The 17,421-nt window shown below is 34.3% G+C and overlaps 1 protein-coding gene across 1 annotated transcript; it reads left to right on the forward strand.

Annotated features, from left to right (window-relative positions):
• Positions 1 to 1,984: 1,984 nt before the first annotated feature.
• LOC133184042 (uncharacterized) lies at positions 1,985 to 14,158 on the forward strand. The gene is made up of 4 exons (XM_061318913.1): positions 1,985 to 2,035; positions 2,153 to 2,327; positions 12,874 to 13,002; positions 13,395 to 14,158. Exons 1-4 carry the CDS (start codon positions 1,985 to 1,987, stop codon positions 14,156 to 14,158), a joined length of 1,119 nt encoding a protein of 372 aa, XP_061174897.1.
• The last annotated feature ends 3,263 nt before the right edge of the window (positions 14,159 to 17,421 follow it).

The raw sequence follows: 17,421 nt of genomic DNA on the forward strand, positions 1-17,421 counted from the left end.
AAGCACGGTTTGAGGCAGGGGTTCACTACCGTCAGAAAGACAGAGAGATGGAGAGAGAGAGAGAGCTGTTAGTAACTTAGAGACATTCAAAAACACTTCCTTTTGACCCTTGATTAAATTGTTCGTATATAATAAAAGGTCTATGTAGAGTCTTTGCATACCGGCATTCACTGATACATGTAGTGGGATTCGGAATTCCCTAATTTTTTGTACTTTAATTTATAAGAGTTTCAATTTCAAGAAGAAAGACGTTCGCTTATCTTGCCATGTCTGGGAGAATGACAAAGCGAGTGAACATTTGTCAAAAGGAAAGAATAACAACAAAAGGTAACTGAAAACATCGCAGTCTAGAGTGATAAACCAAAGGTATGTATTTACAAAAATAAATAAATAAAAAAGATAAATATGTACATAAAATAATATATATAAAAAAAATAAAAAATAAACTTCATCACACACTGTATTTTTTGGGGAGAGAGAGAGAGAGAGAGAGAGAGAGAGAGAGAGCTCCGTAAGTCATCTTTCTTTTCAAGTAAATATTATATAACGTTAAAATTATTGTGACGATACCCTCTCCCCCTCCACCCTAAAGTTCGAATGCACTATATGCTCCAAAATCAGCAATTAGAGGACTTTAATTGTCTCTCTCCCTTTCTTTTTCTTAATTATTACGTTTTACATATTAAATAGGGCCTAAACATTAACCTTTCTAGAGAACGATTGATGTGGAACTTTTTAATAAGGGGACAAATTCATGGTTATCACCGTCGTAATGCGGAATAACTCGTACGCATTTATGGAGAGATAACTCCTGCCAGCCACCCTGCAAGCGGTACCAGATAGCCTCAACCAATTTATGATCTGCATTTCCATAAATGTCTTTAATATCAACAGCAAACATATACATTTAAGGAAGAAAATAGAAGTAAAATGAAAAAGCCAGTATGAAAAATTCGTGTTTATACAGGTGAAAAATTTGAAAAATTAAAGTGTGCCAACAGGTGGATTCGAACCAGGACGCTAAAATTGTCCATGGTGAGAGTCTACGGTCTGTCTCTCTGAGCTATACTCGTACTGACTATGTGAACATACGTCTGACATAAATATAATCCAGTATGATAGAAATAGGTTTTCGCACTTTTTGTAGGTTTTTTACGAATTTCGACCCTAGGGCAGGGGTGCCCCTAAAAAATCTTGTTTTAAATCATTCTTCAGATCAAAATCTATCAAAATTTCATAATTTAAGTTAGGGGTAGGCCTGCCCTGAAGGACTTCTATTCCAAAATTTACGCAAAAATTAGTGCTTTAACGGATAATATACTGTTTGACCAATTTTGGAGGTTAATTTTCAAAGTTGCAAATAAAAAAAAATTCGGTTCAAAATGCAAATTTGAAAAATTTAGACAAATCTACGATAGAAAACAACTAAATAACATTGATTTTTAAATGTGACTTTTTCAGGAAATTGTTCTCTCCTATAGGTCAAATCTTTTGTTATAACGAAAACATCCTTTAGTGTGAAATTTTAGTAGAATGAAAATTTTCAGAATATCTAAAACAAAAGATTGTTCTAAAATAATTGGAGAAGGACCTTTTACCCTACTTGGTACTCCGGACCTGCAGAAAATTGGAAAAAAAAGAGCACGGCGATACAATTTGACTCTCCCGACGTCATTCGTATATATGTAGTGTGTAAAATGACGTTTTTCATACCTGTGACAAAATGGCTACATCTATATTGATGCTTGCGTTTATTTCATGTAGATGATAACCGTAAAAATTATGTTATTATCTAATACAGTATGAAATGTTCTTTCAAGATACAGTAATGATTGATATATATATGACATTAATTTATGTATATTTGATATGTAACTGAGACATATTAACGTAGAACCTACGTCGTATTACGTCATAGAAACGTTTTTGCTATGTCTGATCGAATCCGGTTTTAAAATTATACGTAGCGTAAATATCCGGTGAAATGTCAAACGACAACAACAATTTGGACAAACAGGTTCCTGATAACATTTTGGTATATATATATATATATATATATATATATATATAATTTTGTGACTGATTTTTGTATCTTTGTCAAATGTTAACTCAATATCGAATTGCACATAGTACATAAATTTTTACATTTTAGCTGAACAAAAACTGCTGCCTCAGTCCAGGTACATTTACAAGAAAACACACAATTAAGCTGGCCAACAAACTCAAACGGAAAAGACTTTTGCAGAGATCATCAAAGTACAAAAGACGCAGGCTTGAGCTCAGAGCAAACCGCAGTTCTAGAAATGCAGTGAAGACTGTCCTTGAAGGTAAACTTATATGCATATTTTATGATGAATTAATTATGCCATTCTGTATTTTAAGTACAAAGTGAATAATTATGTTTAAAAAAAGGATGCTTGTCTGAAGGCCATGACATGCATCCAAAATTGATATATCCCAAATGATATGTTGTTAATTTAATACATGTGCAGTACAATGCGTTTATTATCATACTTTATTTGTCAGGCCAAAACTTTATAATAAGCGACTTTTATAATAACCATAGTCGGCTGAAATTCATGTCAGACGTCTGACATGAAATGACGTTTGTATAAATTATTGGATGTATTTATATTATACATGTTATGTTACATGTAATTTCAATTTTTTGTAGTTTTTTTTTTAAAATCATTTCTCGATATTTACTTACTGTTTAACTTTTTGTAATAAAGAAATTCACTTAAATAAAGCTTAATACTCTTCAAACTCTCTAGAACTAAAAGAACTTCGACCTGTCTTCTAGATCTCTTGGCATCCATCTTGTTTATTTTCATTAAGGTCTTCCGCTCCAGGCGGAAGACCTTCTACTGATTCTGATGGTTAAGATTATTCTTATTATTCTTTTTTTTTTTTTCCTAGACGCCAACTTTGAGACCTCATATCTTGCTCATTTCTCAACAGATTTTGCTCAAATTTGCAGGGTTTAAAGACGTTACAAAATTCTATCAGAATGCTGTCAAACATTTCAAAAACCCACTTCCGCTTTTGAGTTATCTCCCTTTAAATGAAAATTTAGGAGGCTTCATTTCCAGACAAAGGCTCAGAGACTACTGAAGCTGGAGTAGAAATTCTACCGAATTTAAATAATAGAAGCACTGAAGTTGTGCACATCGGTTTTTGTTTTTCAATTTCTGTATTCAAAATGACGCTAGAGAGGGGTCAAAAATTAGAACGCCAAAAAGAGCGAAAATTTACACATATTTTCCTTTGTATCTTCTAAACTAAAAATATTTTGATAAAACATGTAGAATAAAAGTTGTGCACAATTTTAAGGCCTTTCATTTGAGACCACTAAAAAGGGTCTGGCTCCTAAAATTAGGGATCTGGGGCCCTTTAAAGTTTTTGCTTTATAACTCAAAAACGGTAAATAATTCGAAATAGCTGCCGTAGTTAAAGTTGTTATTTAACATCTTATTGATCTCAAGAAAATGTTATTTTGTTTGAGTCTTTTGTTCTAAATGAGCTAGAAGCATAACACATATACAGGTAAGTGTTTTCATTCAGCAAGTAAACAAGAGCTCTTCATGCGTGTAATTAAAATAAACTTACTATAAATAATAAACCTTGCTATATTAGATGCTAATATTCTTTAGAATCAGGTTTTTGAAGTATTTTGTGCTTTATTTCCAAATTATTTACTGACAACTTTCCCTTTTATTTCGTTTGTTTTCAAATTTGGATAAACCAGTCTACTAAACAGGGAAAAAAAGATAACCTTTTCTTCTCATCATATAAAAACAAACAGTAAAGTTAGAAAATAAAACAAAACTTTAAACATAGACTATTCACAGCCATTAAGTACACGCCATTTTCATTCACCTCGTGTGTTTACAATTATGTAACCCCTCCCTCGATAGCGCGTGTCAAAGGAGGTCACCGAGGATCAATCGGCGTGTGAACCAGCGACCTAAGGTCATACACAAAACAAACCATAGAATGGCCATTCCAAATACATTTTAACTAAGTGATGAGTGGATAAATATGTTGAATCTTTCAGATTATTTCATATCTTTGATTAAGTCGCTAGTACATTTCGATTTATATTTTATTCGCTCAATTACAAGAAAGTTGCATATTTATTCTTATAAACATTGCATTGTTGAGATAATTGCGCTTTGTGGAAAATTACTTTAAAATCATTTCGAATCTTTCATATGATTCCGTCTTACTGTTTAATTATCACTCGCTCGTTTTAATCAGCTAGTCTTAAGTGCCTTTCACTTATTCACTTCAAATTCAATGCATTTTGAATGCCGAAAAGACCACTTTCTTTGCGTATTAAAGAAACAGTTTATTTATCTCTCTTATGTTATTATTTAACGAGTTGCTATTTCTTTCATGAACATTAAACAGGATGTATATAATTAAAAACGATAATTATATGTAGAGGTCACATTTTTAATTGACAGGAAAATCGAAAATAAAATTAAGTACTTTTGAGTTTGTATTATTTTCTTCCTAACTTACAATATTATTGCATACAAAATACTAGGTCGGACGCATGTAACTTAACCGCCTCAATATTTCACTTGTATTTGAAAATTCTATCGATCGTCGAATGAATTTTACCCGTTAAAAAGTGTACCAAAAAAGAACCCTTCCTATGCAGTTTTCTTTAGGGATCAATTGGCTTAGATAGTCTACTCCGACATGTGTTGACAAAACTCACGCAATGAGAAGCCATACATTTCAAACTTGTGACCTCTTGGTCAGTGCATGTGAAGATTACGCATGGCAATTAGTGTCTGGAAAACGAAGTATGTTTTATAAGTTATTTGACAGGTTAAGATTTGTTCTCATTCCAAATTAAATACAAACACAAACCCTTTATTTCCTTTGTTATTTTATACCGTCAGTTATATCAGATAGATTGTTTTAAAAACGTGTTGTTTAGGAAGATTAATCTTATGCATTTGTTTTATTTCATCTAATACATTGAATTTACCCATGACACAAATTATTGGTACATGCATGTAAGTACGCGTAAATGCGATTTAATTTGTTTATGCGGAAGAGCGCCCAAAATAAATACACTTCAAACTCTGGAATTTCCCTATTTTACTGTTTAAATCATAGGTCCACTCAGCTGACGAGTTGTTTTAATAACGGTAATAAATTATATTCAAGTCCTGGCCAGCGATCGTTACGGTTGGTGACATTGCAATTAAACAGGTCGATACTAAGGTACTAAGATACTAATGGGTGTATATATTTTCACCTAATATGTTTTCATTGAGTGTTTTCATAAAAAGTAAATTGCTGGAGGATATCATGTTCTCCCTGATCACATCGATAGCGTGTAGAAACAGCGGTATATGAACACACGCTTTTGTGTACAAAGCAAACGTGTAAACCAAAAGGATGGGAAAAAACGACGAAATAAAAACATTTCTCTATTAACTGAAATTATTGTCTTTAGACAGATAAAAATAAATGATTATCCGCCTGAGAACATGTGAAAATTATACCCAAATACAATGTAACGAAGGATTTTGGGTTTAATCCCGAGTACCCAATTATAGCAATGATGTGTACATGTACATGCAGAATACTTCTTTTTTATCCTTCGTCCATGTGTTCCTCCTTAACAGAAAAAATTATCAGTAAATTATATTATACCGAACGAGGTTGAAAAATGCCGAACTTTATTTCTTAAAATTAACAGCAATTATCCGACTTTTCTCATATCACTGTAAAAATGCCGTAAAAACTAAAACCGTCTGGTTTGACTTTGTCAACGCGTTTTAGATCGGGTTTGAGATTTTTATTAAATGTCTGGAGTATTTCGCTTATTCTGCAAGTCCGTATAATGAAAGAAAACACTGACAGATTTAGAGGAGGTTCAGGGAGCCTGCCCCCACTGGCGGATTTAAGTGGGGCTTGGGGGCGCACGCCCCCCCCCCCCTAAAATTTTCAAAATATGACATGACTAATATTAATAATGCCATACTTTGGTTTTATAATTAATGGTCAATTAAAAAATGGTAATTTTATTTTATGACCAAGTATCAGTTTTCTTAAAAATCAAGTCTGAAAACCTTGCATTCCCTAGGCTATGAATATTATCTCATAATTATTCAAAGCGGAAAACGTCTCCCGATTTCGTTTGAAGGGTAGACAGCACTTGTCAATCTCCTATGATGATGCAAAGAAATAAAGGCTGGTCGAAGATAAATAACATTCGGCAAACCTCGGCTGATTCCGTCACCTTCATCCAGATGAGGTACGAATCTGCCGAGGTGTGCCGAGTGAGGTAAATAAATGAATTTAAAATCAGAATGTCTACGTTACAAACCTATCCACTGATTGATGTATTTATTTATCAAATGGTGTAACTATGCAGTAATTTACTTACATAGATACAAGACTTTTTTTTAACGTCAGGATATAGGTTAGGATGGTCACAGACGAGTGTAACTTCGACCACCTGGTTAATTTCGACTGTTCATAAATACCGTAAAATAATTTGTTTATAACCCATTATAGTGTACACACATCTATTTTATGCAGAAAGAAAATGCATTTTTCATATACAAATCAATGTTGATAATAATAGGCGAAATTTATTTCTTTACTGGAAAATTACATCCAAGAAGAAACTTTATCGCCCGAAAAATTACGGACGAGTATTTTTAAACCATTGCGGGGAATTATCAGTTTATCACCTCTAAAAATATCTTGTATATACAGAAAGACACAGTGGATATTCCTGGCGTGAAATTTATCAACTATGTTTAAATTTGCAACTTAAATTCATACCTTTTAAATTTATAGTATTTAGTTTTTACAAATAAAATGCAAATCAGCTGAACAGAAATCGGCCGAAGTTACCCTTTGCATGAATACGGCGTCAGCAGGTAACTCAGTTCGACCAATGAAAATGCAATGCTATTTGTTACCAGAAAAAAATCATGAGCACCATCCGTATAAAAAAAGTATTAGGATAATATTATGTACAAGAATACTCCGTAGAAACTAGTTCTATAACCGTGAAAAAATCATCTGTTTTGTTTACATGCGGTTTAGATGCCTGCGCATATATATATTTGTAGCATGCCTTGATAAATCGGTAAATTAGTCTCTAGGCACCTGGTGCACTTAATGTCTTCAAATTAGGTACATTTTGAAAATTGCTTTTTTTTTCTTTTTGTCAGCATTTTTTCACAATCTTTTATGTTTTACAACAGAATAATTTAAATTAATATATATGAATTTTCTTTAAATTAGAGATGACGCGAATAATTTCATTTATATTTGCACATCGATCGAAAATACCCTGTGTGCAGTTGAAGTTACCCAACACACATATCTTGTAAATCGAACACATTTATTTTATATCATGACGAATAATACATATAACACAATGTAATCTGAACAATAAAAGGTATTCCGAAGGAAAAATAATCCAGTAAATGTTGAGCGTAATACATGTAATAGGCAGTGACATACTTGAACAAATCTAAATATAAAAAAATAATCGGTCGAAATTACACCACCCTACCCTACAGTGTATCTGTCATATACGTATAATACTTATAAAAACAAACGTTGCAATATTTAATTTTTCAATATTCAGATATTCTTTTTGTATCATTGTGCTTCGTTTATTTCATACTGCTATAAAGGGAACTGCACGTTACAGCGTGTTTGTTTATATTGTTTCGTTGGCTGCGGTGGAGATACATGTGTAGGTCAGTGAATGGAATTTAAAAAAAAAAAAACAACACTTTTTGGAATAATATTAGAGTTACATACAAATATCAGCCCACTGGGGGCCTTAAGGCGGCCCCCAGACCCCTGCCTGAACGAAGATATCCACGCCCTCCTCCCATCACAAATCCTATATCCGCCCATGGCCCCCTTTTGTATCCAAAATATACACAAGATTTAATAAATCAATTTATAATGTGGCTTTGGGCCCCTACCCCGACACAAAACTGGTCGGGCCCCCTTTTCAAGATTCCTGTTTCCGCCACTGAAAAAGAATGCGTCGTTCTCTTGGATGTCGATATCTGAATTATGTTTTATTTAAACACATAGTCTAATATATCATGGGCGCCAATAATAGGACGATTATTTGTTTTTTAAAATAAAATGGTTCTTACAGATGTTAAAAAAACCTTATAAACGGCTCAATAATTATTCAATTCATCTACAACAAATGTTAGTTTAGTTCTTTGCTTTCATAATCTAACTTTTTATAAATTAACACGAAAGTCGTGCGATCGTATACAAATACTCAGAAGCAATCTTTCATATTTAATGAACGTATAGGTGAATAAATTTCCTCTCATCACTATACGTAAACCCCCATCCTCGATATAAATAGAATGTTTTCCTTCGCAGTCGGTTGGTTTTACCAGGTACATGTCAGTACAAGTGAGGATGGAGCTTTATAGAAGCAGGTGATGAATTCCGAGAGAAAGGCACTGCCTATTTTATATACATGTACATTCTTAGGGACCTGGTTTTCTGAACCGATCTCACTGTTATTCAAAGACCTAGCTAGAAATTCTCTCTCTCTCTCTCTCTCTCTCTCTTTGAAATGCAGGCCCGTCGATTGTAAAAAAAAAAAATGACAAAATAATTTCAATTTTTAATAAGTATCTCATCTCCCAAGCCAAAGACCCAAGTAAGCTTTTGCTGTTCATAATTCTTCATCTTTGTTTGCTATATTGGTGTATATAAGCATTATCGTCGTTGTTGTTCTAAAGCTACTCGTAAATTTTTCTCATTTTTATCTTATCAAGAACCACTGGACCATAACAACGAAAGTTAACAAAGAATATTTTTGGTAAAGTTTTGTTCAAATGAAGGGTCACATCCTCTTTTAACGGATACATGTAGAAAAAATTAGATGGGGTCCAGGCGCAGATCAAGGAATTTTTTTCCACGGAGGGGGGGGGGGGGAGGGGAGGGGATCCCAATAAAAAAAAATATTTCAACCCAGAAATTTCTTGACGAGCCAAAAGATAGAAACTCTTTTCCCAAAGGTGAAAAACCTATTTCGTGTGTGTGTTTGTGTGTGTGTATGGGGGAGGGGGGGGTCGTTGACTTTTAAAGCTTCATACCTAAGACTTTTCATACCATTTTAACACAGATCCGCGTTTTCTAAGGGGGGGGGGGGCATGGTCAGTTTTACTTGTTAGCTCACCTGAGCTGAAAGCTCAAGTGAGCTTTTCTGATCACCCGTTGTCCGTCGTCCGTCCGTCTGTCTGTCCGTCCGTCTGTAAACTTTTCACATTTTCAACTTTTTCTCAAGAACCACCGGGCCAATTTTAATCAAACTTGGTACAAAGTATCCTTGGGGGAAGGGGAGTTTAAATTTTTAAAATAAAGGACCAAGTCCCCTTACAAGGGGAAATAATCAAGAAAAGACAAAAATAGGGTGGGGTCATTAAAAAATCTTCTTCTCAAGAACCACTGGGCCAGAAAAGCTGAAACTTACGCGGAAGCATCCTGGGATAGTGAAAATTCTAAATTGTTAAAGTCATGACCCCTGGGGGTAGGGCGGGGCCACAATAGGGAATCCAAGTTTTACATTGAAATATATAGGAAAAATCTAAAAATCTTCTTCTCAAGAACCACTGGGCCAGAAAAGCTGAAACTTATGTGGAAGCATCCTGGGGTAGTGTAGATTCTAAATTATTCAAATCATGACCCCTGGGGGTAGGGCGAGGCCATAATAGGAAATACAAGTTTTACATTGAAATATATAGGAAAAATCTTTAAAAATCTTCTTCTCAAGAACCACTGGGCCAGAAAAGCTGAAACTTTTGTGGAAGCATCCTGGGGTAGTGTAGATTCTAAATTGTTCAAATCATGACCCCCAGGGACAGGGCTGGGCCACAATAGGAAATACAATTTTTACTTAGAAATATATAGGAAAAATCTTTAAAAATCTTCTTCTCAAGAACCACTGAGCCAGAAAAGCTGAAACTTTTTTGGAAGCATCCTTGGGTAGTGTAGATTCTAAATTGTTCAAATCATGACCCTCAGGGACAGGGCTGGGCCACAATAGGAAATACAAGTTTTACTTAGAAATATATAGGAAAGATCTTTAAAAATCTTCTTCTCAAGAACCACTGAGCCAGAAAAGCTGAAACTTTTTTTGGAAGCATCCTGGGGTAGTGTAGATTCTAAATTGTTCAAATCATGGCCCCTGGGGTAGGGTGGGGCCACATTAGGTATTACAAGGGGGGAAGTCTGGTAATGAACAGCATGGCCAAAGTTACTCACGTGAGCGATGTAGCCCATGGGCCTCTTGTTTAGTATATACATTTAACTGCCCCCAACCCCCCCTAGATCCGCGCATGGGGTCATTTGAAAATAGCATTCTCAAGAATCCCTGGACTAGAATGAGAAAATTTCCAACATAGCATACATTCATTTTTTTTTTTTTTCAAATATTGATTCCAGGGAGAAGGTTTGGGCCGGAAAGAGTGTTCATAATTTAACAAAGGAATTTATATATCCCCCAAAACGAAGTGTGTGGGTTTGGGGTGGGGGTGTTTTGAGTCTTTTGGAATCACACTGTCCGTCTGCCTAGCTGTCTGTCTATACGTGATAGATCGCCAAAGATATTATAACTTTGTTATGAAGAAACTGGAAGGTCATACTTGGTACAAAGATTACTAATGATCCGAAGGTGTGTCATGGTTTTGATCCAACATCATTCCAGCAAGTTCAAGGTCATTGGAAAAAAATAGCAAGTATCATACTTGATACAGAAATTGCTTATGACAAAATTAAAGGGTTTGACACGACTTTCATCCAAGGTCATGCCTGTAAGTTCAAGGTCACTGACAGAAAACTGTAAGATTACTGTATGTGTTATAACTTTTGAAGCTCATACTTGGAACAAAGATTGCTTATGATCCACCGGTTTGAGATAACATAGTACTAGACTGGCAGAAGAAGTGGCAAAATTCGTGCCTGATTTATAAATTTATAAGGGGTGGGAGGAACACAGGATACTTTTTCTCAGATTGCTTGAGATGGGTTTTCCTGACCTTGAACAAAGGTTTTTCGGCAAGTTCAAGGTCACTGGTAGATAAATATTATTTTTTTTCCACATGCTATAACTTTGTTATATAAAATCACTGGAAGCTTTTACTTGATACAGAGATTGCTTATGATCCAAGAATGTTTTGACCTTGATCCAAGGTCTTTCTGGCAAGTTCAAGGTCACTGACAGTAAAGTACAATATTATTTTTCAGGTATATCTTTGTCATTGGGTATCACTGGAAGCTCATAATTTGTTCAAAGGTTGTTTTTGACCTTAACATAGGTCATTTAGGCAAGTTCAAGGTCACTGATATAATAAGTGTAATAAGTCTAGTCGCCCAAGTGGCGCAGTGGTAAGAGTGTCTGCTCTAGAGTCGTGGATTATGGAGTTGATCCTTACGTCGCAGGTTCGAATCCCACTGTGGGACGCAGAGACTGATCCTTCAGATGAGACCGTACAAACTGAGGTCCCGTCTGGCAGTAGGTGCTGGCACGAAAAAGATCCCTCACTGCTAAATGGCCATGTGTGCCGAGTATAGGTCAAAATTTGCAGATCTCCATCGACAAATGGTGGCGTCTCCATATGATTGAAAAATTCTCGAAAGGGACGTTAAACAACATACAAAAAAATAAACAAAAAGGTCTATACTTTTGTAATAGAAAAAATTGCATGCATTTGCATTTCACTGAAAAGATGATAAATATATCATCCAGAGTGTGTAATGGCCTTGACTTAAATTCGAGGTCACTTAGAATATGATGTTTTGGATGAATAGTCTGAAAGAATACGTGACTGTGATTTTTTTTTATGTCGGTGACATAATAAAGATGGTGTTTGCTCTTAACCAGCTGCAGAATGTGTCATGGCTTGACGCAAAGTTATTTGGACAAGTTCAAGTTCACTGACAGGGGAATTTTACATTCCTTTACTGTCTTTCTACTGTTGAAACATTGAAAGTTGATGCCCCTTACAGGATTGTTTATAACCTTAAAATGTTGCATGACCTTGACTCAAGGTCTCTCTGTCCTGTCCGGAGCTCCGACGGAAGACCTATTCGTTGCATTGCAACGAGCTCGGCTCTAGTTTTGATCTACTTTCATTTTTAAATATATGATCAATTCAAACTACCAATATTTCATTTTTTTATTCATTTCTTTTATTCAACTAAAGTAGACATAAAAAAATCACTTCTTAATTAATGGGGCAGTTTTATAAATGTAATTAATTATGAACATTGATCAGGCAACAAGCGTAAGAAAGCTTGGGTTAATCAGGGACCAATATATACTAACGTTAGTACATATGTCACTGGGTTAATTGACACAAAATTTAGTTTCAACACATTTGGTAAAACACATTTATTATCAATGTACAATTCAGGATTTTAACAAAAGAAGAAAACAAGATTGCGAATGGTTTTGTGTTGTTATGTAATCTACTTTGTAAAATAAACAAACTTCGTATCAATCACTCAGGTAAGTGCACTGAAGTGTGACTAATCTCCCCAAACAAGCTGTTGTGTATAGACAAGGGACAGTGCATGAACCACAGGTGTAGATAGGTGTTATCTTTTGTTTTGTTGATTGTCCCAAGGTGTGAAAAAAATATTACGGACGATAATTTTCTATTATAGTAAGCGAAGTGTACACTTTTATCTATGATAATAACAGACGAAATTTACAATGAATTATTAAGAAATGGTTTTGTGTTTCAAATATCTATGATAAAAAAAAGAAGTATGATATAAAACCGGTATGATAAAAAACGACTTGTACTGTATTACATGTTTTATATTTTCAATCAGGTGACACCTACAGCACCAATATTGAATTACAGGACCACACTGATATTGAGGAAATAAGTGTTTTGCCTGAAAAGCATCTAACAGCTCAGCAGCCGTTTATGTTCTTTGACTTGGAAACAACAGGACTAGGTGTGTGCATAATTTTGCTTGAATAATTTGGTTAACTGTGGAAACAATACAGATGCAGCATCTTTGTTTTGGGCATATATATTTCATATCTGCAAATTTTGAAGAAAAAAAAATCATTTTACTTCTCCACAAGAAGTTTTGATATCTTTATGCAAAATAATATATAGCAATTATTCATCCTAAGCACTTCAGTGTGTTGTAGTGTGACATATTTTCAGTCTAAAGACAATTTTTTTGCAGAGACTAAAAAAAAAGTGTGGAATTGTAAAAAAAAAAAAAAAAAAAGGCAGAAGCAGAACTTCGTGAAATCTTATTGAAAAAAAAAATTGTTTTATTGAATGATTTAGTACCTCAGATGTATAATTATAATGTCTCAATGTGTTCCATTACAGGGCGTACTTCAGATATCATTCAGATAGCAGCTGTCTGCAGTGATAAAACTTTTAATACATATGTATTCCCTACTAAGCCCATAAGTCCTGGTGCATCATCAGCCACTGGTTTGAGTTTCAAAGATGGAAAACTACTTCTCCAGGAAAAAAGCATTGAAGCAGTTAAGCAAAAGGATGGTCTGTTACAATTTCTTGCATTTGTGAAGAAATTTACTTATCCTTGCATCGTAGGACATAATATTAAAAACTTTGATGTGCCTGTTCTCATTAATTCTTTGGAAAAATATGGTCTTTGTGAAACTTTAAACCGAAGTATTTCAGGTTTTGTTGATACGTTAGTTATTGCAAGATCATTGTACAATAAGGATGAAGTAAATGGAAGTTTTTCTCAGCAGTCCCTCATTAAATGTTTGTTAGGCAAAGAATATGCAGCACATAATGCATTAGAAGATGTTGTTGCATTGCGGGAACTGTTTGAACATTTCAGTCTGAATGAAAATCAATTAAATGATTTTGTTTTCCAACTGTCTTATTTTGCTTGTAAATCTAGTCTCCATGCATTAGTTGAGAAAAAGGTAATTTCACAAAATATGTGCAACAAACTTGCTGCTTGTTCCCTAGGGATGTCTCAGCTAAGGAAAATTCACAACCGTGATGATATGAATGGTATTGCTAGCATTTTAAAAGAGTGCAAGATTGCAAAGAAATGTTCCATTGCCAACAAAATAATAAAATTCCTTGATGATTTGTCATCGGAAGCATAGGTGGCAGGATCTGTTCAAAGATTGATAGTGCTTATATCATGATGTGTACTGGTATTGAACATTTTGTGCATAGTAGTTAGAATTTTTAATTTTTGCTAATTATGTGAGAAATTTTAAATACCAGTTGTTGAACTTAATCATTTTTGTGCAAAATATTGCATATTTTCAAGATATGAACTTTTTCTATTGTATACTTGTCAGATAGGTGCAGAGTACTTGGATTTTAATTTTTCATAATTTGTGAGAAAAATAAAATTTCTTGAATTTAGTCACTTTAATGCAAAACATGTTTATAGGTTACCATGTATATTGATGGTATGACTCACCTCCTAGAGTTATCAGAATAGAAACTTTTTTTTTAAAAAAAATTTGTGAGAAATACTAGTAACGGTACTGTTCACACAAAAGGAAATCTGGCCCATTTGCTGTCACATTGACAGTTTTCCCTTGTTCATTAGTATTTTGATGGTTGCTGTATAGAAATAATTTTTTCTTTTAAATATTATTCTTTAATAAAAAGTTACATTTTCTGATAAATATTTACGAAGTGAAACAGAAAATATCCTTAAAACAGTCTTTATCACCAAATGTTGTGTAAGTGCAAAAAGGTCAACAGAAGTTGTACTAATAAATTGACATATTTTTCGTAAGTTAGTAAGGCAACATGTATATTTTAATCACTTTTTATCATCATTTAAGTATGTTCTTCATCATATTAAAGATTAAAAATCCTGTGACAAAGACTTTTGAATTTTTTTTTACAATTTTAGTATGTTAGGTTGACTAAAAATCCTTTGAAAATAATGAGCCTCTTTGCATACATTTGTTGAAATGTGGGTTTATCTCTTAGAAAATTTGAAAAAAATGAATGAATTCCTGATCAATTCTACAAAATAGTGTCCAGTCAATAAAATCAGTTAATTTTGATATTCACAACGGTGTTTTTGTTATTTTTTATATCATTTTTGTGTCTTAATTGCAACACTCAATATGGCTGAAAATATAGAGTTACAGTGTATAATATGATACCAAGTTACACAAGTTGCACTGTATTTAATAACAAGGAAAGACACCATTTATTTTAAACTGATTAATAAGCAAATGCTAATAAATCATTTTAAAAAGTTTGAAAATCCTGTGACAAAGACTTTTCCGACATAGGTTCTACCTTAAGTAATAGTACAGCGACTCGTACGTGCATAACAAAATGGCTACACTTAACAAAGCCTTACTAATATTAACGTATCAGCAGTTATATAACATGTATCAACATAACTAATTTTAGAAACATATGTACTTAAAGATTATTCATCAAAATTTATCTTTGTTTGGCATTTATGTCTCGTACACATCGCCATGCGGGCTAATGTCAACTTTAGGAAACGATTTTTTCCTGTTGGACATATTACTTACGCACTGTAGATACAGCCCAAACTCGTGAAATTGAGAAAATGATGCTAAAAATTCAACAATATCACAAAGAATGTATACATATTATTGTATTTCCTAAATTTTATTTAATTTAGAGGATTGAAAGTGGATCTTTTTATATCTTGTAGTTGCGCGATTAATAATTTATGTAAAGTTGGACACGGGAATTTCGCCGCAATAACCAATAATGAATAAAGCCATATCATAGATGATATTTTTATATTATTAAAAAGAGAATTTTTAGAATAATTTATTACCTTGGATAAAATAATTAATTTCGTTTTTAATTTCTAGTAACTTTATCATCTTGAAAACGCCAGTTTCTTTACGACATCTAAAGAGTCAGATCTTATAGTACCAACACCGTGCACAACGTCATATATAAACAGTTTGTTCATGGGGTTATCAATATTACCTAATTTTACAATACACGGAAATAAATAGTGGAACAAGGGAATTTGATCATGCAATTTGCTTGAAATGTGACATTTGGCCGCCATCTGCCTCTTCATGGATAGACAGACCTCACTTCATATTCTTCATATTTCGTGCGACATATTGTCAAGATTGGGTGTCATTTTATATCTATAAGTCACAAACTAGGTATTCATTGGAGCAGTGAGTGGCGAAGATGATTTTCACAGGCAGAACAAAACCTTGTGTATTTAAAGAATCATATACAATTTTTTACTTATGGTTTCCTAAAAGTGCTTCTTAAAGAATTCATTCACAGTCCAGCTTGTGCAGATAAAATGTTTATATCTTCATATAACATGAAAATAACCATTTTCTGGGTAATTCCACTAATCATAGTACAATATTGGTGTCCAGGAAAAAATCGTATTTTTCGATTTCCTTTAAAATACTCCTTGAATTGGTGTATGACGAGGGGGTCTGTCCTAATTCCAGAAAAAAGCATGTTTCTGAATAATATTCATGGCGTAGCCCAGAAGAACTCATTCTTAAGACTCTGTGAACTCTATAACAATGGATTAGTCTCTCTGTAACGGGGTTTTCCATCAGGTCTTATGTTGTGTAGCAGGAAAGGAGAAAATGTGTGGCTCAAATATAACGGGAGAGGAGAAAAATGCAGCAGACCAGACGGGGATTCGAAACCGGGCCCCCTGAATATCCAGTCAGGTGCTCTACCAACTGAGTTATCTGGCCACCGGCGATCGAATCCGACTGACCGCCACATTTCTCCTGTCCTGTTACATTTGGTTCCGTGCCATGCCCTGGAAGTGACAGGTGAAAGACCTGCCACGGAAGAGCCTGGGTTGTTGTCTGCAGGGGCCGAAGACCTTTAAGGAGGGAGGAATGTGGCGGTCAGTCGGGTTTGATCGCCGGTGGCCAGATAGCTCAGTTGGTAGAGCACCTGACTGGAGATTCAGAGGGCCCGGATTCGAATCCTGGTCTGGTCCACTGCATTTTTCTCCTCTCCCATTACATTTGTAAACACTCTCATATCCCCAGAATGCATGTAAACAAACGAAACTTTTCTGATTTTTGAGCAAGGCCATGATACTGAACTACTTGATATTTTTAAATCCAAGATATTTTATTGCTTTCTGCATAAGATCACTTTGTAAAACGCGATAGTATATTTAAATGAAATACATGTATGGAGATAATGAACGTATTCAAGCTCATAGTCCGTTTAAACAAAACAAATCAGGAGCGGCGCAAACACAGACCTCCAAAAACATCAGAGGCGGGATCAGGTGTCATGGAGGAATAAGTATTCCCTGTCAACCGGTCATACCCACCATGTGCTCCTTGTCATAATCAGGTAAACGGGAAAATCCGTAGAAATTTCAGTGTGTAAATAATGG

Source organism: Saccostrea echinata, unplaced genomic scaffold, assembly GCF_033153115.1.
Source record: "Saccostrea echinata isolate AGI-Se365-2 ecotype Australia unplaced genomic scaffold, CSIRO_AGI_Sech_v1 ptg000009l, whole genome shotgun sequence".
NCBI lineage: Eukaryota > Metazoa > Mollusca > Bivalvia > Ostreida > Ostreidae > Saccostrea > Saccostrea echinata.